Source organism: Castor canadensis, chromosome 8, assembly GCF_047511655.1.
Source record: "Castor canadensis chromosome 8, mCasCan1.hap1v2, whole genome shotgun sequence".
Taxonomy (NCBI): Eukaryota; Metazoa; Chordata; class Mammalia; order Rodentia; family Castoridae; genus Castor; species Castor canadensis.
The window spans coordinates 98270532-98294052 of record NC_133393.1 but is presented as its reverse complement, the minus strand read 5'-3'; the positions used below and the strand labels follow the sequence as shown (position 1 = coordinate 98294052).

The following is a 23521-nucleotide window of genomic DNA, read 5'->3' as shown; positions in this document are numbered from 1 at the left end:
TGCACCATGGCCCATGTGGTGGGGTAGGCTCCAGGAGGACCCCTCCCTGAATCTCAGAAAGGCTAGGAGGTGGGGCAGGAAGTACTGCAGGGAGTGAGAACAGGGTCTGCTTGTTTTTGGGGACAGGTGAGAGTTTCTCTGGTTTGGGAGGGAGAGAGGTAGGTAGAGTATAGCTGAGGCCTTCCTCTGGGCTGGGAAGAGCTTTGTCAGGCCCCACCCTGAGCTTGGGCACTACTGGGTACCATGCCCTGGGTGCTGACTCATAGGGACCCTCTTATAGTTGGGAAAGTTGAGGACCTCTTCTGCAGAAGGTGTCTGAGGTTCACTGAATGAACATCATGCCTTCTAGGCTCTAGGGTAGGGGCTGCTGGACTGCCCTCCACATGGGAAGCCTGGGGTTTGGCTGTGCCCCTTGGGTTATGTTCCTGCCTTTTTTGCAATTGTCTCAGCCTTCTGGTCACCACCATTCTGCCATCTCTCCTCTGAATGATGGCCTCTCTGCTTTTCTCCCTGCTTTCTCCCTTCTCCTCTCTGCTGCTTTCCTTTCACATCCTAGAAACTCTGGGGCAGGGGCCTGGGGGGCTCTGGGGTGACAGAGGCCAGCTGGGGCTCTGGGGTGATGGTGCATGTGCTTCTATGCACTGACCGGCAGGCTCAGGACAGGTCTTTTCATCAGAGCCGTCCCCACAATCCTTCTCTGAAACACAGAAATCGCCAGGGCAACCATTGGCACTCAAGACTCAGTAAGGAGGAGGGCAATGTGGTGCTGACCCAACTTGTCCTCACCCGTGAGCCAAGGCTGGAGCCTCTGGGGCAGCACGTCACAACACAGAACCATGCCAGACACAACAGAGCCCGAGACAGCACACACAGTGGTCACATGCCCATACATTTACACACATGGATAGCTTCTGTAGCTCAGGGCTGACATCACCTGGTCCACAGCTGACTGCCAGATAGGCTCCTGAGCCTGGAGCCCAGAGCTTGGGAGGAGGGGGACATGCCAGGGACCCCAGGAGATGGGGATTGCAGGGAGAAGGGATTTGGCCCTAAGCTTTCCTTGCTGTGCTCCTCTTGTCCTTCTTACTTCTTACTCATCTTTTCCCAGCCCGTGACCCGTGCCAGACCGCGGGCAGCTCAGGCTCTCCCTGGGGTAGGAATGTTGCGATGGGTAGGGTCTCCCTTCAGTCCACCTTGGTTTTCCCATGGCATTTCTGGATCTTCCTCTTTTCTTTCAACCAACTCAGTAGGGCTTTAGAATACTAGAGGGAATCCCAACTTGATTCTAAAACTTCTTCCCTCCCCATCCAAGATCTGGCTGTGGCTTTGAGTTTTCACAGGAATCAGGGCAGGTGAGGGAGGCAAGCTCTTACCATTGTCACACCGCCAGTTGATGTTAATACATCGGCCATTGTTGCAGGTAAACTGAGTCAGGGGGAAGCACGTGGGATAGGCTGTCAGGGAAAAAGAGCAGCTGAGTAGGGCCCTCAAGATTACATAGCATTCTCGCACTGAGGACAGGTGGGTGCTGCTGATGCTCCCATAACCAGCAGGCCAGTCAGATGGGGCAGGGGAGGCAAGGCCCCCAGGTTCGGCAGGAATTCTACTCATTCTTCCCTCCTAGGCACTAGTGCAGGTCCTAGGCCTAGTGACTTCTGTGAAAGCTTTCTGAACCCAACATCAATGCTGTGATGGCAGGGCTATTATTGGCCACATGTTATAGACAAAATATTCACTGAGGCCACAGAGATTAAGTAACTTGTTCAGGGCCACCCAGGTACAAGGGTACAAGGCCCCCACCCTGGGGTATATTCCCATGGCCTTCTCTTCTCCAAACCCAGCCTGGCCTTCCCGCCGTCCCTCTCACCACAGGAGGCTGACTCATCAGAGCGGTCTCCACAATCATCGTCCAGATCACAGGTCCAGGAGATGGGGATGCAGCGGCCACTGGCACAGGAGAACTGGTTGGGTGGGCAGGTGCGAGCTGGGGGACAGAGATGAGTAGGAATATGAGTGTTCATTGTCCACACTCCCCTCCCTCACTCTTTGGTGGGCCTGGGGGTTTAAACTCAGGGCTTCATACTTGCAAAGCAGGAGCTCTACCACTGGAACCACACCCCCAAGCCATTTTGTCCAGGTTATTTTGGAGATGGGGGTCTCACACACTATTTGCCTGGGCTGGCCTCGAACCACGATCCTACTGATCTCATTCTCTCAAGTAGCTAGGATTACAGGTGTGAGCCACCAGCACCTAGCTCAGGCCCTCTTTTAATGTTACTCTCTGCTTTTTTTCTTTTTTTTGAGACAGAGTCTCAGTAGGAAGCCCAAGTTGACCTGAAACTCACTATGGAGTCCAGGCTGACCTCAAACTCACAATCCTCCTGCCTCTGCTTCCCAAGTGCTGGGATTACAGATGAATGGCACCACATCAAGCTACTCTCTGCCTTTTAAAATCCTTATTCCCCAAGGTCCAAAAACCATCTCTCTTAGAGATTCAACTCTATCTAAGTTTCACATGTCTTAAGTCAATGCCTTACCCCATCTCTGGAGGGGTCTCTGGAATCCTCCAAGGAGAGGATCCAGTCCACCTCACTCCTCATCTCCGGTCTAGAGCTGTGCCCTATCCTCTGCAAGCCCAGCCCTGACAATTTGTCCAGCCTAGGAAGGGGACAACAGATGCTGCCTCCTGCTTGGGGCTCCATCCCCTCTTCCTTATATGCCTGGGCTCCTTTCTTTTTTCTCCTGAGACCCCCTCTATCTTCCTAGGTCTGGTTCCCATCTACATTTCCCCCATCCACACCTGAACAAGTGGCATTGGACTCGTCCTCACTGTTCCCACAGTCGTTGTCCCCATCACAGAGCCAGCGGTTGGGGATGCACCGGTTGTTCTCGCACTTGAATCGGTCCGAGGGACAGGTGTGCTGATCTGGGAAGGGAACAGGTCAGGTTTCAATGAGAGGGTGGGACCCCCCCAGTTCTCCGACCATCTGGCTATGGTCAGGGGCTGCCAGAGCCCTGCTTCCCTACAGGTCTGTTGTCCACTGGGAGTGGGGGGTGACTCACGGCAGAGTGCTGGGGCCTCATCACTATTGTCCAGGCAGTCGTTGTCTCCGTCACACTTCCAGCGCTCCTGAATGCAGCGGCTGTTGGCACAGGCAAACTCGCCTGGCTGGCACTGGGGTGGGGGCACGTAGGATGGGTTCGCTGTGGGCACCACAGGAGTGTGAGGGGGAAGGTCAGACCCAGGCCATGGGACAGGTGCTATACCCCCATACTTTTTTATGCCTTAATAACATAAAGAGGAATTCTTCCTGGTACATGATTCTTCATGAACACATTATCTAGACTGAAGCTGCAATTCCTTCTCAAGCAACATTGTTGATATTTACTCTACTTAATAATTTCTGTACTTCCATATAGCCTAATAGTAAAATAACTTCCAAGAGAGCCCCAAACTTCCTTCAGTACCACGAAGTGGTCCATGAGGTCCACTCCCTGCCACCTCCCTGATTTGCCACTTGGAAGTCATCCCAGGGACCCCCAGGACCTTGCCCTGGTCCCTGGACTTTTTCTCTTTTTTTGGTGGCAGTGGGGTTTGAACCGAGACCTCACAATTGCTGGCTATTATTTGAGCGACTCTGCCAGCCCTTCCTAGATTTTTTCTCTCGGAGATGCATCAACCCTACCAGCAGCAGTGAGGACAGGGCTCCAAACTCTACCCCTCTGTCTCTAAATGGATGCCTCACCATCACTCTCTGCTTTAACCCACTGGCAATAAACTCACTATGTCCTTTGCCTATGTTTGCATCAGTAACCTCAAGCAGCCCTAGGACACCAGTGTCAGTTCCTGTCCCCCAGCCTCCAGCTTTGCACTTCCCCTTTCCGAGCCTATCTCACCCCTCACCCCTCTCTACTCTCTGAAACCTCTCATGGGTCCCATAAGCGGCTATTTTCTCCTCCATGGCCAATGGACCACTAAGCTGGAGGTTGGTATGTGGCCTCCTTCATCCTTACTACTGCTCCCTGCTATTTCCCCTCTCCTTTCTTTTCAAATGGGACTGGGTTTGAACTCAGGGCTTTATGCTTGCAAAGTAGGTGCTCTACTGCTTGAACTACACCTCCAGTCTTTCCTTCTCCTTTCTTTTCCCTCTCCTTTCAAAGTCATTACTTTGAAAGTGCTGACTTTGTACTGACTTTTAAATGATTAAACCAACCTCTACTTCTACAAGGCTCCCAGGCCTGTCACCATTAAGGGTTTTTACCTTGCAGATCACTGTTACTTTCTCCACAATCACTCCTGGCTCCACATAGATACATCCACATAGATAACTGTTCTCTTACACTGGCCCCTCAGTTCCTTAACCCCCTCTGCCAACACACTTGCCCTCTTTAGTTGGACTCTAAACTCCACAGACCCTTTTCCACTCCTGGGACTCTGTTGTGATAAAACCATCCAGAAACGGAAGAAATAAGGATGTGAGAAATGGCAGTGGGCTGATTCAGAATCAGGCTCTGAGACTAGAGCCATAGCTCCACCGGTAGAGTGCTTTCAGTTTCTTCATATGTAAAATGGGGATAATAAAAATGCCTTTCCCACAGAGATGTTTTAAGGAATAAGGGAATTACTACCTGGGAAGTGCTTTTAACAGTGCCCACATGGTCTGTATGCAATAAATGTTGGCTGTGGATATAACAAAAAACTGGAAACAACCTAAACATCTAATGATAGAGAAACAGGTGAGTAAATTGTGAGATGTTTACTAAATGATATATATTTTAGTCATTAAAAATGCTACTTATGTATTCATGATACACTGCCAAGTGACAAAGTAGGAAGCAGAACAGCACGTGCAGCCCGATTCCATTCATGTAAAAGTGAATGCAAAGAGAAATGTTTGGGAGGATGCTCCCTAAAATGGCAACAGTGCTTATCTAGGGGTGGTAGAATTTGGGGTGATTTATACTTATTCCTTTGTATTTTTCTATACTGTATATTTATTTTCACAATAAGCATAACACACATTTAATTTTTCAATTTTTTTTGTGGTCCTGAATATTGAATCCAAGATCCTAGCTACTGAGCAATATCATCAGAACTTACTTTTAGTTTAAAAAAAAAAAGGGATATTTAAAATAATGCAATAAGGGGCTAGGGAGGGAGCTCAGTGGTAGAGCACTTGCCTAGCATGCACAAGGCCCTGGGTTCAATTCCCAGCACTGCAAAAAGAATAAAATAAACTAATAAGAGCACATGGAGAAAATGCTGCACATATATGAGTCAAAGGGGCAAAAGATAGTTTATATAAGCATAATGATAGCTATGTAAAAAGAAACAAACACTATAATCTACCTAAGGAAGAAGGGATATTGTGCAATTTACCACCATGCTAACAATACAGTGGTGTTCATTGGTAGGATTTGGGCTTTTTTCTCCTCTTTAATTTCTGCTATTATTTTACTTTAATAATGGGGAATTAAAGTTAAAAAAGATTTACCAATATTTTCTTCTTCCATAGCTGTCTTGTTCCCCAGTCATTTTCCACTAATCTTTTTGTTTTGTTTTTGTTTTTTTTCTTTTTTGGTGTGTCTAGGGTTTGAACTCAGAGTTTTGCACTTGCAAGTGTTCTAGCGCTGGACTCACACCTCCGGTCCATTTTGCTTTGGTTATTTTGGAGATGGGGGTCTCGCACACTATTTACCCAGGCTGGCCTCAAACTGTGATCCTCTGACCTCAGCCTCCCAAGTAACTAGGATTATAGGCAAGAGTCACAAGTGCCCATCTGTTTTTGCTTTTTTAAAATAGGGTCTTGCTATATATCCTAGGCTGCTCTTGAACATTTTTGATCCTCCTACCTCAGTCTCCTAGTGCTGGTATTACAGGTGTAGATCACCATGCCAGGCAGTTTCCCCTAATCTTCATGCCCTCTCAAGTCCCTCCCCATTCCCTCCTTCCTTAAACCCCAGGGCCTTCTCTCAACCCCATCCCTTGCTTCCCATCTTTGTCTCTTTAATCTTTGTCTGAGACCCTGGAGTCTCCCCTGCTCTCTCTGTGGGGTCCTCCTGCTGGGGTTAGCTTCCCACCCCTGCCCTAGTCAGGCCCTCATACCCAAGCAAGTGACGCCATCTGTATCCAACACCTGGTCCTCAGCACAGGCACACTGGCGGCTCCCAGGGGTGGCCAGGCACAGGCTGCTGCAGCCACCATTGTTCACCCGACATTTGTTGGTACCCACTGGGGGGCAGGAGGCCAGCGATGGGTGCAGCAGGATCAGGAAAGGCCAGAGAGGGAGGCCAGGGGATTCAGGAGGAGTCACAGCAAATGAGAAGATAGAAGAGCCAAGAAGGGCATGTTGAAGAAAAGGAAATAGTCAGACTGGATGGGGACTTCTTGGAAGCCCCAAAAGTCAGAGCCTAAGATCCCAGCCCGCCATCTAGGTCCCACCCTGTCCCCAGCCCCAACCAAAGGGGGTACCTTGCTGCTGCTGGGCATCATACATTCGAATCTCAAAGACGGGAGGACGCTCACTGCGCAGAAGGGTCACAGTTGGGGGCGTGCCTCCTGCACCCCGTTCTAAGCGGTAGACACTGCCACTCCGGTACTCAGTCCAGAAGAGGTAGTTGCCATGATGACATAGGCCAAAGGCATGGTTCAGCTCAGGACCCTCGTACACAATCTAGGAATGGAGAGGATGTTTTGAGGAACTGGGAGACAAGTTGGGAGGGCCTCCGAAGGGAGGCTTGGGAGCCCCCTGAAGATGATGGCTCTGTATACAATGAGATGCTCGACCCTGACCATCACAGGTGACCCAGCAAGGGAGTGCCACTGACTGTGAGGTTGTCCACACTCCACACTATCTTCTCTTGGACTCATATATATGCTCCCAACACACACACACACACACACACACACACACACACACACACACACAGCTAAACAGCCAGAATTCATTCATTCATTTCTCCATTTAATAAACATTTATTGGAATCTATTGTTGTAGCCACTAAATTGATGAAAAAAGACAGTCTTGCCCTTGAGTACCCACTGTCTAATGGAGGGCACATATGGGTAATCTGGTGAGGAAGAGGGATCTGGAGACAATATTATAGAGGAAGTGGCCCAGAGACGGTGTGCCAGGGGAAGAGAGCTGGGGTGGATCCCCATTGCATGGCTCAGGAGACAGAGGCATCAAGATGTGTGCAGAGTTTACAAGCTGTCTAGTGTTGCTTTTTCAAAGAGTGCTGAGGTGTAGGGAGCAGGAGGAGAAATGCGAACACAGAGGTAATCAGGGGTCATATCATGAAGGGCCTTTAATACATGGAAAGAAGTTGGTCCACCCACTTGAACACACAATCCATGAAGCACATAACTGGCCAAATGAACAAGTATACATTTATGTTGTCCCTAGGCATCTCACACTGCAATACAGACATGCACCTAAGTGTGCTGTGTATGTATGTGCATACACACACAGAAACACAAATGATGTGCATACACAGATGTCCATGTGGGCAGTCAACTACACAGACAATATGGACAGACACAGATGTACACCAATAGAGGCAATCCTCAAACAAACCACACAAAACGTAAGACACACAAGCACACAGGTGTACACATCTGTAGAGATATAGGTAAACATACATGAAGCACATAGGCTTGGACACACAGATACCCACATACTCACTCAGAGCCACATGCACACAAATGTGCTCTAGCAATACACATATGCCTGCCCACCTTCCGGTCTGTGCCATTGAGCAGTATGGTCTCGATGCGGTCATAGAAGGCATCCACCCAGTACAAGCGCCCAGCTGGGATGTCCAGGCTTAGCCCATTGGGCCAAAGCACTGTCTTGGAGGTGACAAAGATATCTCGGTGTGAACCGTCCATCCAGGCCCTCTCCAGCCGCCCTCGCCGACTGTCCTTGGGGTCCTCCTCCCAGTCTGTCCAGTACATCCACCTGTGGGCAGTGACTGGTCAGCACCATATGGGCCACCCTTGCCATCAACTGCCTTCTTGTGATGCCAATCTGCTGGTGGGGTACAGAGCCCTTCCTGGGGGTGCCCCTGCCCTGCTCATCACATTGCATTCATTCAGGCCTCCATTCAATAAATATTTGCTGAGTTCCTACTGAAAGCTGGGCATGGTTCTGACACCCAGGGGTGCAGAGACCAAGATCACCCTGCTGTCATGGTGCTCACATCCCATAAGAAACAAGTCAATTAAGAAGGTCATGTCAGGGAGTGATAAAATCAGGAGGAAAATGAAACAGTGATGGGATGGAGAGGGGCCAGACAGCAGGTGTGGGCGAATGTTAGGAAGGATGACAGGGAAGGCTTCTCTGGGGAAATGGCATTTGAACTGAGACCTGCTGCAGAGAAAGAACCAGACCTGCCAACATCTGCGTGTTCTAAGCAGATGAACTCTAAAAGCAAAAGCCCTGAAGCAAGAGTTGCTGGGCTATCTGTGAGAGGAACAGACAGCAGGCAATGGGAATAGCACTTCAGAAGTAGGAAGTAAGGGGCAGAGGAGTACAGACAAGTACAGGCAAGGTCATGCAGACCTGAAGGGGACATGGATCTCATTCTAAGGGTGAGGGGAGCAGAGAGTGACAGAATCAGATTTCCACTTCTGTGTTCAGGGCTGATGCCCTGTGTTCAAGGCTACTGTCCTGAAGACAGCAACACCTGCTTGCCTTTCAGCCTCCCATTCCTGCTAAGTGACTTGCCTGGATCACCTTTCCCTGCCTCACTCTGTCTCCTTCCCCAGTCCTTTGAGGAGCCCACACTCCCTGGCTCCTCCCACCCCAAGGCCTTGGAGGACTCACCCATTGAGCGGATCCACCACAATAGCCCTTGGGTGTGTCATCTTGCCCTCTATTAAGGTCTTGCGTGTCTGAGCAGCTTTCTCCAGCCTGGCCACGCTGATGGTCTTTTTGGGTCCATCATCTGTCCAGTACAGATTGTCTCCCATCCAGTCCACAGCCACACCCTCCACGTTGTGGATACCTTTGGGGGTAGAGAGGGCCTTAAGGCAGAGCCTTAAAGGAAACTCCAAAGTGTGTGCCTCTGGCCCTACAGACACATGGAGTTGGGAGTAACCAGGGCCAGGCAGGGAACACAGGAAGCACCTGGTGCCCCGGATGGGTGGGTGGATGGGGAGGGGAGGCCAGGGGAGGAATGGAGAAGACCACTTTGTTGCCACATCTGTGTTGAGGCAGTCTCTCAAGCTGCACATGGCAGCCAGGAAGCTATGTGGTTGACACGGGTTCTCACGTGAGGGCATGTCTGGGCCTGTGCTTGGGTGGACAGCTGAGGCAATGTGCACTGGCTCTGGGCACAAGTGTGACGCCACATCCTAGGCCTAAAAATCCTGAACTGACAAAATGAATAAATTAGGAAGTGATTTTTCACTTAGCTTCATCTCAAGTATCCTTTAAATAGAAGTTCCCCTGGCATAGGGAACCCCAATCTTTTCCTGATGAGAAATTACTTTTGATTTCCCCACAGTCTTATGATTGCTGACTACTGAGATTCTCTGAGCTTCACTGAAGGTGGGGAGCAAGGCAAAGGATGGGGGGAGAGGTTTTTTTTTTTTTTTTGTCTTTTCTTTTTTGGTGCTGGGATCGAACCCAGGGCCTCACGCATGCTAGGCAAGCGCTGTACCACCGAGCTACATCCCAGCCCAAGGCAAAGGATGGGGTTCAGCATCAGCCAGATGGACCAGTTAGGGAGCCAGATCCTGGGGCCCCAAGTATAGGTTTGGGGCAAAACTCATAGAGCCCAGGAGCCTCCATGGGAATGGGCGTTCCCAACACATTACACATGGGCCTGCCCAAGCAGCTCAGAGGCAAATACAGGATGCAATTCATAAAACACAACTTTCTTGAGATGTGTGAGGGTACAGTTTTTGATGGCTATGAAAGCTAGATGCATAGACTTATGCATCCACACATATGTGGGTGTGCTCTGCAACACTGATCTGGCAGCCCCAGCTCTGATTCAGGGCCTCAGGTCTCTCCCGGCTGTGTGCTATGCGCAGCTCCAGGGCTCTGAGCCAATGGCAGAGAGACCCTGAGTTTTCCCAAGGGCTGGCAAGGACAGCCCACACTGCCTAACCCATCCATCCTCCTGCCTCTTTTCAGCTCAGCCAAGAAGGGGGTCACACAGGGGTCAACCTGTCTATCCCCTCATTTCCATGCCAACCAGCCTAACCAGCCAGTCAGCAGAGAAGTCTCCATGCTGAGAGGGCACCAAGGAAGCAAAGCCTAGGCCCTAGATCACTTTCTATCCTGGGAGCCATGGTCCCTCAGGAGTTCTCCCACTTTGGGTGCCTTTACCGTCCTTCAGGATGGTCTCCCGCTCAGTGCCATCGATCTTCTGGCGGCCGATGAGGTAGCTGGTGGTGTCAGCAAAGTAGATAAAACCAGTCTCAGCATGGAAATCCAGGGCCCGGGGGTTCATAAGGTTTTCGATGGGGATCATATGCTCATCTGGGACCTTGGCTCCCATGTCCATTCCCCGGATGATGCCTGGCCGACCCTTGCCATACACGAGGAAGAGTTCATGCTCTGGCTCTAAGGCAGGCATAAATAGGGACGTAAAGTTACACACACACACACACACACACACACACACACACACACACACACACACACACAAAACCACCACCCTCAAGGGGCTGCAACACCCAGCTGTGATGGATTAGAAGACACGGGACAGTCAGGGCTCTGAGTCAAACGGAGAGAACACACACGCTGACGTTTGACTCTGGGTCCAGGGCCACGGTGCCCTGGGGGTTTGACACACACACACTCTAGGAGTGGGGTTGGGGAAGGACAGCATATTTTCAGTTAAGTGTCCACTGCTTAATAGTGAAATTCATGACCTAAAATGAATACTGTCAAAATATGTTGGAATCTGATCACTTTCCACCACTTCCTCTGCTACCATCCCAGTCTAAACCACATCACTTCTTGCCCATGCCACTGAAATAGCCTCCTGGCTTCTTCCCTACTGCCCAGCCTCCACCCAGCAGCAGCATGAGTTTACAGGATGTGAACCCAATCACGTCATTTCTTTTGTCCACAGTCAGCATGAGCTTCCTGACCCAGTTAGAACAAAACCCAACCTTTCCCTCTGTCTCCCTGCACTCACACCACTCAGTCCTGCCGGCCTTTGGGTTGTTCCTCCAGCACACCAAGCCCACACTGGTCTCAGGGCCTTTGCACTGTTGATGCCCTCTGCCAGAAATGTTCTTCTTCCTTTTAATCACATAGCTGGCTTTCTTACTTCACAGAGAGCTTGGCTCAAGTAACATCCTCAAGAGGCCCTGTCATCACTAACTCTATACTCTGTTTTATTTTCTTCACACACCTGTTATTACCTAAAGTTACATTTATTCAAGTTTGTCTTTTGGACCAGATTATAAACTCCCTGAGGCCAGGGATGGCATCTATCTTGTTTACTGCTGAAGCCTCATTGTCAGAACAGTACCAAACACATAGCGAGTGCTCACTAGATATTTGGTGAACGAATGAATGAATGTGCCAGTTTATAGACTTCTATAAAGCCCAAATGGGATGGTGAGAATAACCTTGTTCTCAGATGTGGATTCAAGTCATGCCTCTGCCCTTGGCTTCTGTGCATTTCAGCAGAAGCAGGGGCTGTGGGAGAATATCTGAGGACACCCTCCACCCACTCCCAGCAGGCACATCTACCTTGCCCTGTCACTCACTCTTGCAGGACTTCCCGTCACTCCCCAGGCTGAAGCCTGAGCGGCACCGGCAGGTCCGTGCCTTATGGCTGTTGGCTAGCAGGCAGATGTCAGAGCAGCCGCCCGGCTTCCCATACTGGTCATTCTCACAGGCATGGCTCCGCACTGCAGACAGGATGGAAAGCTGTCAGGACCCTTCAGGGTCCCTGTGCCCAGAAGGCTTCCTGAAATCTGACCACACTCCCTGCTACTGGGGTCTTTGTGCCTATTGTCCCATTTTAGGATTTGGAAGCCACTGGACTGGGATTCCTCCGCCACTCCACGACCTAGTCTCCAGGCTCTCTTGGGTGGGGACTTCAGTGCTCAGGGGAAAGAGTGCCAGTGCTGCCTGTGGCCAGGTAATTCTACTCTATGCTGGCAAAGGAACAGACCAGCAAGAGGCAGTATGGGGGCAAGTGGCTCTATTAGGTCAGAAGGTGCAAACAGGGGAAGCCAAGGAGCCAGGGTAAGTAGCTTGGGGTGGATGGCTAGGAGAAGCGCTATGATATGAAAGGATCTGGGGTCCCCACAGGGAGGTCCGTAGAGTAGCAGTAATTCTGAGCCTACAGCCATTTTAAGGTGAAGCCAACTTCTGAGGGGCTATGGAGCCTGCTCACCTCGGGGCTGACGCCGCTGGTGGTAGATGTGGAGGGCACCACCTTTGTCGACGCGGGTGACAACCTGGTACTCAGTGCTGTTAAAGCGGTTCACGCGGATCACACTTGTCTTCTGCTGGGCATTGGCATTGTCCGAGTTGGTGGCATAGAGATAATTCTCAAACACGGTCAGGCCATACAGGTGCTCAATCTGGGATGGCAGGCAGGAGTGGTTAACATGAGATGAGAAGGGGCTCTTCTTCAGTCCCCAACAGCCCTGTGGCTTCCACCCAAACTCTGTCATATGCTTTTCCAAATTCATCCTCCAGGGTTTTTTTAACTCTACACTTTCTTACCATCCCCTCTGGCTAGACTATCCTGGAGATTTTTGTTTGTCAAGAGCCCACTCATCCTTCACAGAGCAGCTCTTCAAAGAGCTTCTACAATCTTCTAGCCAGAGATGTTCTTTCCTTCTATACTTTGTCTCTTTGGTGACTGTTATTGAGTGCATAGTGTAATGATTAGTGGACTTGTCCCTTCCACTTTACCCTAATACCTTGAGGACAGGAACCATATCCCTCACAGGAGACACTTTAATGATTTTAGGTTAAGTTAGATTTGGCCCTAAATTCTGTCCCCAGAAAACACTCAGTCTGATTCTAGCCCCAGCTTGGGGAGGATTGAGAGGACACACTTGCCCCAACAAGCCTGATAGCAGTCCCCATTATCCACACTGCTTATCCTGGGTGACACCTTCTCCAGTCTGCCCAAGACTAAGGGGTTTGCTGGTTTATGAGACTCTCAGGACTAAAATCAGGACAGTTTCAGGAAAACTAGTATGGTTGGTCACCCTAATTATCCCAGAATAGAGGTGGCCCCTCTGAGCAGCAAGGCTTCTTAACTGGATTAGAGAAGCCAGTGGTGTAACCTCAGACAAATCACTAGACTTCTTTGAACCCTTTTTTCATCTGCCAAAAGGGGACTAAGACACCTGCTTGCTCATCTCCTAGGGGTTATTTTAAGGGTAAATAAGAAAAAGGAAGTAAGAAGTGTCTAAAAAATGACTCTTCCCATCAGAATGGAAGCCATACCCTTCCCGTTCTCTGAAATACTCCTGATTGCCTCACTCCCCATCAGAGGACTTGGGTTGACCATGTTTTTATATTGTCCCCCACTTAACCAGGAGGCTTGGAGATTGGTTCCGCTGAAAAGGTTCCCCTCACCAGAAGATTCTAGCTAATGGTTCCCCCACAATAACTGGACGAAAGCCTCCTCACCAGGATTCCCTGGATGATGGTCTGCCGGCCCTTGCCCTCGTAGTCCACCACTTCAATGTAGTCCAGGTAGGCATCAGCCCAGTAGACGAGGCGGCTGACCAGGTCTAGAGTGATACCATGAGGAAACACAATCTTGCTATCAACCAGCTTGGTGCGGTTCTGCCCGTCCATGTCACAGCGCTCCACCTTTGGGATCTGCCCATAGTCAGTGAAGAATACCTTCCTGTGGGAAGACACATGTTAAGTGGGGTCTGGACATTGGACCTTTCCCACTGTAGTGTCTGCCACCCCCCTTCCAGAGCCAGAACCCCTGCTTGCCACTCTCACCCCATGGCAGGGTCCAGGGCAATGCCCTTGGGGTTGTAGAGTTCCAGGTCTAGCAGAGTGACACATGTATCCCCATTTCGGTTGCAGACAAATATCCTATCATCAATGTCATCCACGAAGTAGAAGTTTCCTGTCAGCCAATCAATGGCCATCTGTTCCACATCTAGAGAGGGTGAATGAAAGAGTTATGGGGGTGGGGTCTCCCACAAACATGTCCCCCTGGCTGGGGTCTCCCACAAACATGTCCCCCTGGCTGGTGCAGAGCCATACCTGTGAGCCTGCACTGAGGCACCCTCCTCTCCCACCAGCTATGACCATCTCCTTTCCCTAAGCTCCTGTGGGCATTACCAGCAGCGTTGCACTTTGTCTTACACTCTTTGCCATCTTTCTACATCTCTGGTCTCTCTGAATAGAAGTCTCTGAGTATCCTCAACACATTCCCTCTCCCCTTGCTAGGCTAAGGGTTGTCCTAAGCAGGAAGCATTGAGTAAACGTTGGACAAGCTTCTCCAACTCTAACTCATCCTTGAATAGGGCTTATCTTCCTGGGAAACCGAAAGATAGAGTATATATTTTTAAGCTATTTTTACTTGAGGTAAGAATACCCAGACTAAAACATCACATATCTTTGCTTTTGGTGCACTTTAACCACTTTATATGGTAAGATATGGTAAGCTGAATTATATCATGCTAACCAGAAGCACTAAACTGGAACCTGTACATCTTGCATAAATGTAAAAAAAAAAAAAAAGCAAAATCAGAATACATTAATAAATCCAGTTTGGAAGAAAACTATTCCGAAATATGTGGTCCATGAAGACTGAAAAAGGAAGGTCCACAGTGGCACAAGGATGGAAATCAATAACATGGGTCAAACTTCCTCTACTCACCCCCAACATCCTTGTTTCTTCCATGTTCCTATTGTTCTATTTCCTCATTTCCTAGGGAGGGTCAGAAGGAATTGGGACTAAAATAGGCTGGAGGAGAGGGAATCCAGGAAGAGGGTCAAGAATGGAGCCTGGAGGTAAACCAGGAGTAACTCAGCAAGAGAGGGGGCTTCAGGATGGTGGGAGGGGAGGAAGATGGAAACCAGGTATCCACTCTTGGTGTAAGCCACAAAGATCCAAAAGGACCAAAGAAAGGAGGATGGGGCAAGGGGAGCAGGAAATCCAGGGAGGGGATGCCTGCTGGTCTCCTCTGGGCCCCTCTTCTCAAGGACCCACTTCCTTCCAAGCTCTCCCACTGGCCCTTGCAACTATTACTTTGCAAGGTAATACTCCTTGCAAACTGGGAAATTCCTGGGACCACTGCCTTGAACACAGCCTCTACCAACAGGTAAACAAATCTTTGGACTGCCTCCCTTTGGGTGGAAACTTACCCCACACTACCCACACTCAACCCAGTGGGGATTATTTTGCCTCTCTGCAGCTACAGGTATAATGAGGGGTTCTGCCCAGCTCCTCCCTAATCCCTCCTCCTCCCCACAGGGATTCAGGGTCTGTTTCCTAGCAGTGGGGGGTAGAAGGGGGAGGGAACAGGAACGTGGCTCCCAAGGAACTTGGCTGGCTGGGTCACTGACTCACAGTCACAGGACTGAGGCTGGGGGAAGGAAGGGAAAGAGGCCATTGGAGGCCCTCATCAAATTAGTTCCCTCTTCAGGTTTCCTCTAGTGAACGCCACGCTGAGATGACTGAAGAAAGAGGTCACAGGGATGAGGTGTTACTCCCGTAAGTGCTGATGTACCCCTAAACCCAGCCACCCTTTGCTCTGGGCGCCCCCCCCCCCCGTACTGTCCCATCCTGGGGAGAGAGAGCACAGTAGTCTGGGAAGGCCAACCCATGGGGGAGGCCCAGTACAAGGGTTAAGGCGACCAAACTGCCCCACACGCTGTTACCACAGAGAAACCAGATTAAAATGAAGCCACTGGGCCTACTCCAAAGGAAACTGAAGTCCCAAAACAGGGACCTGCCTGCAGCCCCAGGCAGCCAGCAGGGCAGCTGAAAGTCAAACAGGGCTGTGTGCCCTTTACTTGGTGGGCACAGCAGGGGTCTAGGGGCTATTGGCATCTATGTGAAATTCATCAGTCAAAGCTGTTTTCCCAGCACCAGCTGGCGCATACGTTCTTTTTTCTCCAACTTCCTGAGGCTTCCCTGAGTCACTGCCCAGCCCTAGGGTTGGCAACACCCTGCCGCTGCTCCCCCCATCCACCCTTCCCTTGGGAAGAAAGGAGGAGGAAGAAGCCTGCAGAGATGTCCCCAACCCAGGTGCAGCTCCATACTCATCCTCCCAGGCCTCCCTTCTGGCTTGCATTCCTTCCCACTTCCACAAAGGAGGGCAAAGAGATCTTCCCTGCTCTCAGATATTACCCTTGGCTGGTCTCCCCTTCCACCTCCCCAAAGGCCAGGCAGGGCCCCACTCAGCAGGCCGGTGAGGAGTTGGCAAGAACTGGAGTCCCCAGCCTGCCTGGCCTCCCCATTGGTATTTTTGCAGCTGGAGACTATTAGTTGTAAGCAAAAATCCTTTGTTATCCAACCCCCTCCACCACATTATTTTCCTCTCCTAAAGTTCAGATTCCTCTGCTCAACACACACACACACACACACACACACACACACACACACACACACACACACACAGAGATAGGCTACTCCAAAGCTGTGTGAAGTGTGCAGAGATTGGATCAAATTGGAAATCAGAGAGGGTACCTTTCCTTCAGTGCTCCCCATAGGCAGTCTCTGGGTCACTCCTCTCCAATTTATAGCTTAGGGTTCAAGTGTAGCCTTAGGTTTTGGCCCAGAGGACCCAAGCACTCTGACTCCACAAACCTAGAGGGTTGCTATTCCCTTATGGCCCAGCCTTCTCAGGGCTGACCCTGACCACAGAGCACCCTCCCACCCTCTGATCAAAGCCCCTAATCCTTAAGACAGGAGAATCTCAAAGAAACCCCAAGGGAAGGAATGTTCTTGTGTTGAGGGAGGAGTTTAGTGGTGATTTAGAGGCCAAGAAACTGGGGATCCCAACATAAAGAGGGACGGTTAGAGCTGGGAGGGGGATGTGTGAGTCAGAAGGGAGACCATAGCCCGCCTGTGATGTCGCAAAAGACTTTCAGTTCCAGGCCCCAGAATAGACCTGGGATTGTGTGTTTGCAAGTGCTGAACCCTCCCCACAGCCCAAGCCCCAATGCTCAGCAGAGACTGCACTCTCAACTCCAGTTTTCCTCAACTTCTCCATCATCTACATTGCTCAAGAGGTATTTCTTGAGCAAACAGTAGCTAAATAGTGGCTGCTTTCCTGGAAACACATCCCCCACCAGATTCCCCAAAAGACCCTCTACAGTTACAGAATTCTGGTCACTTTCTCTAAAATAAGGAAATCAGGAGGAAGGAAGGGCCTTTGTGCCCTGAGAAAATGTTCCTGGATACGTCCACACATCCAGATTGTAGAATGTAGCACAAGGTCCCTTGATAGTAGGGAGATCCAATTTCTACCTTAGTCACTTCCCTAGGGAACACATTGGACTCTGGCCCTTATTCCAGCCCTCCCCCACTTCCATTGCTCTACTCTGCCCTGGGTCCTACTGGGCTCTGAACACTGGCAACCTTGGTCTGAATTCTGGTTCCATTAACTTCCAAGAGTAAGACTATGGGCAAGTTACTCAAAGTCTCTGTGTCTCACTTTTCCCATCTATAAAATGGCATGATAAATTAATGGTACCTAGCACAGAGCCTGGAACATAATAAGCACTCCATACAAGGGAGCTGTTGTGCGTCCTCCCTCACCCCTTCCCCACCTTTCCCACCTTCTCCATCAAGTTGCCATTCGTTCTCTAGCCAGAGCCCTGTAGCATCCAGATTAAAGGTGGGTCCTCTGGGTGGGCAGCAGGGGGCCAACAGCTACAGTCCTTCCAAACCAACTCTGACTCCCAGAGAAAGCTTTCCTTATTGGAAGGAGTTTTCCCTATTGGGTGAAGGACATATCCATATACCCAAAGATTGTAGAATATGGCACAAGGTTTCTTGATAGGGGCGGATAATACTATTGGAGGGAGCTTTGCCTGCCACAGGTTCCATTGGCTTCAGGAGCTTCTTTCATCACTGCCTGTTTACCTGACTGCAGATACTGAAAGGGCAGGGCACTGTCTTTTATCTCTGTCCCTGGCGCCTAACATGCTTACAGGTATTGATTTAACATTTTTTTGTGTGTGTGGTAATAGGCTTTGAACTCAGGGCCTACACCTTGAGCCACTCCACCAGTCCTTTTCGTAATGGGTTTTTTTCAAGATAGGGTCTCACGAACTGTTTGCCCAAGCTGGCAAACTGTGAAATGTGATCCTGATCTCTGCCTCCTGAGTAGCTAGGATTACAGGCGCAAGCCACCAGCACCTGGCTTCATTTAACAAATGTTTATTGAATACTGAGTCCTCACTCTGTTGTCCTAGAGCTGGATGTGACTATTCCTTCCCTTCTGCCACTAGGACCCTTCTCTGGCTTTAGAATACCCCAGGACAGTGGGAGAGGACAGTTTTAATCCCATTTAGGGATTTTATGAGGGTTGGGAGGATTGATAAGAGTCTGGGGACCTCAAAGGTAGAGGAGGAGACTGTGTGGCAAGCCTGGCAGAAGCTTGCTAAATGACTTGGCCTCACTGTTTTCTGTCGAGTCCTGACTTCAGCTCTCTCTTGTTCCACCAGCAAGTCCAGAACTTAACCACATTAATTACCTCTTTCCCCTTGACACCTTTCCTGCCTCAGCTCATACATCCAGCCTGGGCGTTATACTCTGATCCCTTCCCCAGCCCGGTGCAAGTCCCCAAGAGGCACTTCATCCTGGAGCCCAGGTATGAGATGCCTGGGTTTGGCTCTGCCTGTCTAAGGTCTTTGCACTATTAAGAAATCCTTGCTGAGCTCAAAAACATGTCTTTCTTAAGTTACTTCCTTTGGCTTGAAAACAGGGAGGACAGTGCTGGGGGCAGGCTGGGTGGAGAGGCAACTTCAAGTAGACAGCGGGGGAGGAGAAGACAGGGCTGGATCTGGGCCGGGAAACACAGGGCTGGCTCTGGTTGGAAGAGGAGGAGAAAGACAGGACTGTTGGATGATTAAGAAACTGGGAAGGGGAATAGAAAGCCAAAGTGCCAGAATGTGGGGGCCCTGGGCCAAAGTCTAGGGTGGATAGCTGCCCCCTACTATTCTGACACCCTGTGGGTCAGAAAGGCCAAAGAAAGAGCGTGCCTTTCATATGTAAAATCTGGAGGTGTTTTGTAGGCATGGGATGTGGGAATAGGGTCTGGGATGCCCAATACAGTGGGAGACAGCTCCTCTTTCAGTGCATCACAGACTTGGAGGGGCTGCTGTCTGCCCCTCTTTGCTTCCCCTCTAGACACATCACTACCCCATTTCCTGTTGTGATTTTTGAAAATGCACACCAAAAAAAAAAAAAAAAAAAGAGGGAGGGAGAGAAAAGTGAAGTTGGCCAGCTGGACTTGGGGACCCATTTCGCAACGCAACCTTGCTCCCTGCAGCTTAGGGGCCTCCCCACCCACCTCTTTCTTCTCTGTGCACATGATGCAGGGAGGGATTCAGGACCCCCAGGACTCCCCAGGCCACTTTTTCATGCACAGTCCAATACTTCTAGGTGACCTCGGTGAACCTATTTTCTTCTACTTTGCAACCTCAGGACCCCTCTTACCACACCACACCTTCCCAGAACCTCATTCTTCCACAGTGGAAACATCTTTAGGGCTGAAGGAAGGACAGGCCAGAGGAACTCAGCTGAGGAAATGCAGGTCGAGCATGGCTGCCTGGGGTCAGCAGACTTGAAGCCCAGCCGTGCCCAGAGGCAGGATAGGCAAAGGCCTTTGAGAAGGTGGTCAGAGGTGGTGGTTAGGGTAGAGAGGGCAAGTCCTGGTTCTGAAACTATAAGGCCTGTTGACTCCTCCTTTTGTGTATCACTTTGTATATCATACTTCCTATGTGTATTTATAGCTTATACTATTATTTACTTACTATTTCTTTAAATCAATGCTCTCTTATTTTGCTGCACCCTAAATATAGATTTGATATGTCAGTGATAGGAATTTTCTAATAATAGTATCAATTAAAAATGTAACTGTAATAATAATAAAAAAAAGTTTGTCCATGTACCACCTGAAATTCAGGCACAGCCATTTTGGAAAAGGTAGGATTGAATACCAGGGGGCTGGTCTGGGTGCTTGGAAAGGTCTTCCCTTTGTCTTTCTCTCTGTCTGTCTCTCTCTCTCTGCAGTACTGGGGTTTGAATGCAGAGCTTTGTGCTTCCTGGACAGATACTACCACTTGAGCCATGTCCCCAGCTCTCTTTCTCTTTTTAAATAGATTTTATTTTTTCTTAATTTATTATTATTATTTTGAGATGGGTCTTGCTGTATTACCCAGGTTGGTCTTGAACTATGTGAGCTGAAATGATCCTCCTTCTGTCCTCAGCCTTAGTCCCACCATGCCATTGGTGTTTTTTGTTTGTTTGTTTTTATTTTTCTCAGTGCTAAGGATCAAACCCATGGCCTGACACATGCTACGCAAATGCCCTACTACTGAACTACATCCCCAGTCCTTTTCTCTTCTCTTCTGACTCTTCCTGTCAAGTTCTCCATCATGGACTTAAAGCTTTAAGCCTCTCATTCCCCTAGGACACCAGCAGAAAGGAGGATGGCCCTGGGCTATAACCCTAGGTGGGAGGGGAAGAGATGGTCTACCCCAATCAAGGCCAATGAGACCCTGGGGCTGGGGGATAAAAGGTTATCAGTCCTGACGCAGCTGAGGAAGAAAGTGCACATCACACTGCAGGGCCTTGAAGGGGCCCTCTGGGGGCTCTCAGGACTCGAGCAGATCTGGCTCCCTCGCCCAGGACCCATGTGAACTAGGCTCACTTCCTGGCCTCCTTCCTTCTTTCTATTCTATTTGTTTCCAGAGTTTTCTCTGGGGTAGACTCCCCTTTCTCCCCACATCAGCAGGCTGGCCTCACTGGCTCTAACACCTCTCAGTTGTCAGACTCCTCCCTCAGGGCCCACCCTCTAGCTTGGGGTTTGGCCTCAGGGGCCCAACAGAGGTCACAGTCACAGCAAAGGATAGAATGATTGCAAGGAGGGCTACCCTGGAGGGCAAAGAAGGCAGGAGAAAACAGTAGCCTTTACCTTCATCCTGGGGGAGCTAATTACAGACCAACAGCCCACTGAACAGGTGAGTACCAAGACCCAGACCTCCTCTCCACTCCTGGTTGGGTGGGGGAGGAGGATGAACTGGGATTGGGGGAAAGTGCTAGGGAAAGACACTTCCAACATCCTCAGCTCAGGGCCCATAATTAGTTTGTGGGATGAGAGCAAAACAACCATCCTCAGGGTGACAGCCAGACATTCTGGCGTCAGGGGTGTGAGATGGGGGCAGGGCAGGGAGAAAGGGACAGAAGCTGGGGCGAAGGAACCCACTTATTCACCCCTCAGAGCATTTCCCCCCCAGAACCTTGGTCTCTTCCAGATTTCTGGACTCTGCCCCAGAGGGGCCCTGTGAGTGTAGCAGGCTGGGAGGCAAGGCAATTCTGTTTGCCAAAGGAGGGGCATCTGCCTGAGGTTATTTCCTGCTTCTCCTGAGGAGGAAATCAGGAAAGTAGACCAGGCCAGAGCAAAAGTTGAAAAAGTTCTCATTAGGGCACCGTACAGCCACCTACTCACAGGTCTTATTGTCTGGCCCTGAGGCAGGGCTGGAGAAGGGCCTACAGGACCTATTTGTCCAACCAGGCCTGTTGGGCAGGGAAGTGGATGTGGAATAGGAGCAGGCCAGTGATCTCATGGGGTTTTGCCCCAATCCCACCCTACCCATGAGGTTCCTTGAAATGCCTATCCCTCAAGTGCTTCACAACCCTGTCTGATTACAGGTAAGCCTTGGATACCAACAGCCCAAAGACACCATCTGTGATGCTCTGCAGGAGCAGGAGGCCAAGGTATGGACCCCTATGATGAGGTCACAAAGAGTGAGGGGCCCTTCTGCTCTCCACCAACCCCGGAAAGCCCCTTTCTCTCTCCCAGAATGGATCCCATGTAACCTATGGGATCCTTGTTTTCTGTGGAGATCATCATAGGAACTAAATAAAGGTACATAAAGACCTTCTAAGCTGTAGTTCAGTGATGGAACACACTTACTTAGCATGTGCCAGACACTCAGTTCATTTCCAGCACCACCAATTTTTTTTTTTAAGACCCAGAAAGACCCAAGGTTCACAATCCTAAACCTCTCATGAGTTGTTCTTTATGTATCACTGACTTTCACTTCAATTTATCTGATCTGGACAGACTAGCTCAAACCCATTATGCAGATTAGGAAAGCAAGACAGAGTCTGGGAATTCTGGTTTACTCAAGGTCAGAGATAAATTACCCTGGGGGTAGGAGAAGATCAACTATAGGCCAAATTCTTTCCCTCAGTACTGTGGGGCATTGTGTGTGTGTGTGTGTGTGTGTGTGTGTGTGTGTGTGTGGTGTGTGTGTGTGTGTGTGTGTGTGTGAGAGAGATGATGCCAGATGAGGCTGATTCTAAAGCTGTTTTTGTTTGTTTGTATAACAGCATCTAAGAGAAGCAGAACTGCCCCAGGCAGTGGCTCTACATCCAACCGTGCTCACGCCCTGTCCCATGACACCCCTATAGCTGCAAAGAATTGCCTAGGAAGGGAGCCTGCATGCCAGGATACCCTAAAATACTCAAGCAGCTCACGGCCCCTCCTATAATCTATGGATTACCACAGAAATAGCCTCAGGACCTTGGCATCCACCCTTGGCAGGAAGTTCTTTCTGGTCATTCCCCTGAGGGAAATGATGGACCATGAAGGTCAACCCAGCCAGAACCTGGCTCCTCTGCCCTCAGCCACAACTTAATAGGGTTCTCCAGGCTCCAGCTCCCTCTTTCCCTTGCCCTGGCTCCTGCTGCATGGGAAATCCCCTCTGTGGTCTAATCAACACTCCTCCCTCAGAGAAGGGACAGTTCCTGGTCTCTCGAGATTGAACATTCATTGCCCCCTTAGCCCTTACTTCTCCTCTGGGGCTTCCCTCAGTCCTGGGCCAGAAATGCAAAAGCCATCTAAAGACAGCTCAGAGAGAGGAGCAGAAACATAGCCATGGCTCCATCCCTGCCCCAAACAGGTAGCATTGTGTCCAGCCCCCAGCCTCTGCTTTATTCAGGGCATCTTGACTAGCCACCTGTCCCAGACAGGGTTCCCTTTGCCCATCACCCCTGCCCTTCCCTGCCTGGCCCTCCAATCTGGGAATGGATGACTCACGGTGCAGACTGAGGGAGATGTTGATGGTGTGCTCATCCACAAAGCCTTTCAGGCCCGGCATGCGGGCACACTTGAGCTGTGTCTGGGCAGCACTGTCCCCAACATGCACCCAGCATACGGTCTCATTGGCATAGCTGAAGTCCATGGCTGTGGTCTGCCGCGTGCTGGTAGGTGTGATGGTAGACACCTGCGCCCCATTCAGGTATGTCGCCAGGATGTTCTGGGAGTTGGCAATCAGCAGCACAGGGGGCCGGTCTACTGGCTCTGGGGATG

At 50.2% G+C, this 23521-nt stretch overlaps 1 protein-coding gene and 1 long non-coding RNA gene across 2 annotated transcripts in view; one reads left to right on the top strand and one right to left on the bottom strand.

Annotated features, from left to right (window-relative positions):
* Lrp1 (LDL receptor related protein 1) overlaps window positions 1–23521 on the bottom strand; it is an 80809-nt gene that overhangs the window by 41267 nt on the left and 16021 nt on the right. The window contains exons 6-19 of the mRNA XM_020163252.2: window positions 23249–23512; window positions 13956–14118; window positions 13629–13851; window positions 12373–12562; window positions 11738–11881; window positions 10341–10577; window positions 8829–9009; window positions 7739–7961; window positions 6473–6674; window positions 6107–6232; window positions 3064–3204; window positions 2801–2926; window positions 1868–1984; window positions 1374–1454 (exon numbers count right to left, since the gene is read on the bottom strand). Of these exons, the coding sequence (XP_020018841.2) occupies window positions 1374–1454; window positions 1868–1984; window positions 2801–2926; window positions 3064–3204; window positions 6107–6232; window positions 6473–6674; window positions 7739–7961; window positions 8829–9009; window positions 10341–10577; window positions 11738–11881; window positions 12373–12562; window positions 13629–13851; window positions 13956–14118; window positions 23249–23512 (2418 nt within the window). The remainder of the gene's footprint in view (window positions 1–1373; window positions 1455–1867; window positions 1985–2800; window positions 2927–3063; window positions 3205–6106; window positions 6233–6472; window positions 6675–7738; window positions 7962–8828; window positions 9010–10340; window positions 10578–11737; window positions 11882–12372; window positions 12563–13628; window positions 13852–13955; window positions 14119–23248; window positions 23513–23521) is intronic.
* LOC141425779 (uncharacterized) lies at window positions 20565–23252 on the top strand. The gene is made up of 3 exons (XR_012450865.1): window positions 20565–21164; window positions 21856–21921; window positions 22540–23252. It is a non-coding gene; the product is annotated as an uncharacterized lncRNA (long non-coding RNA).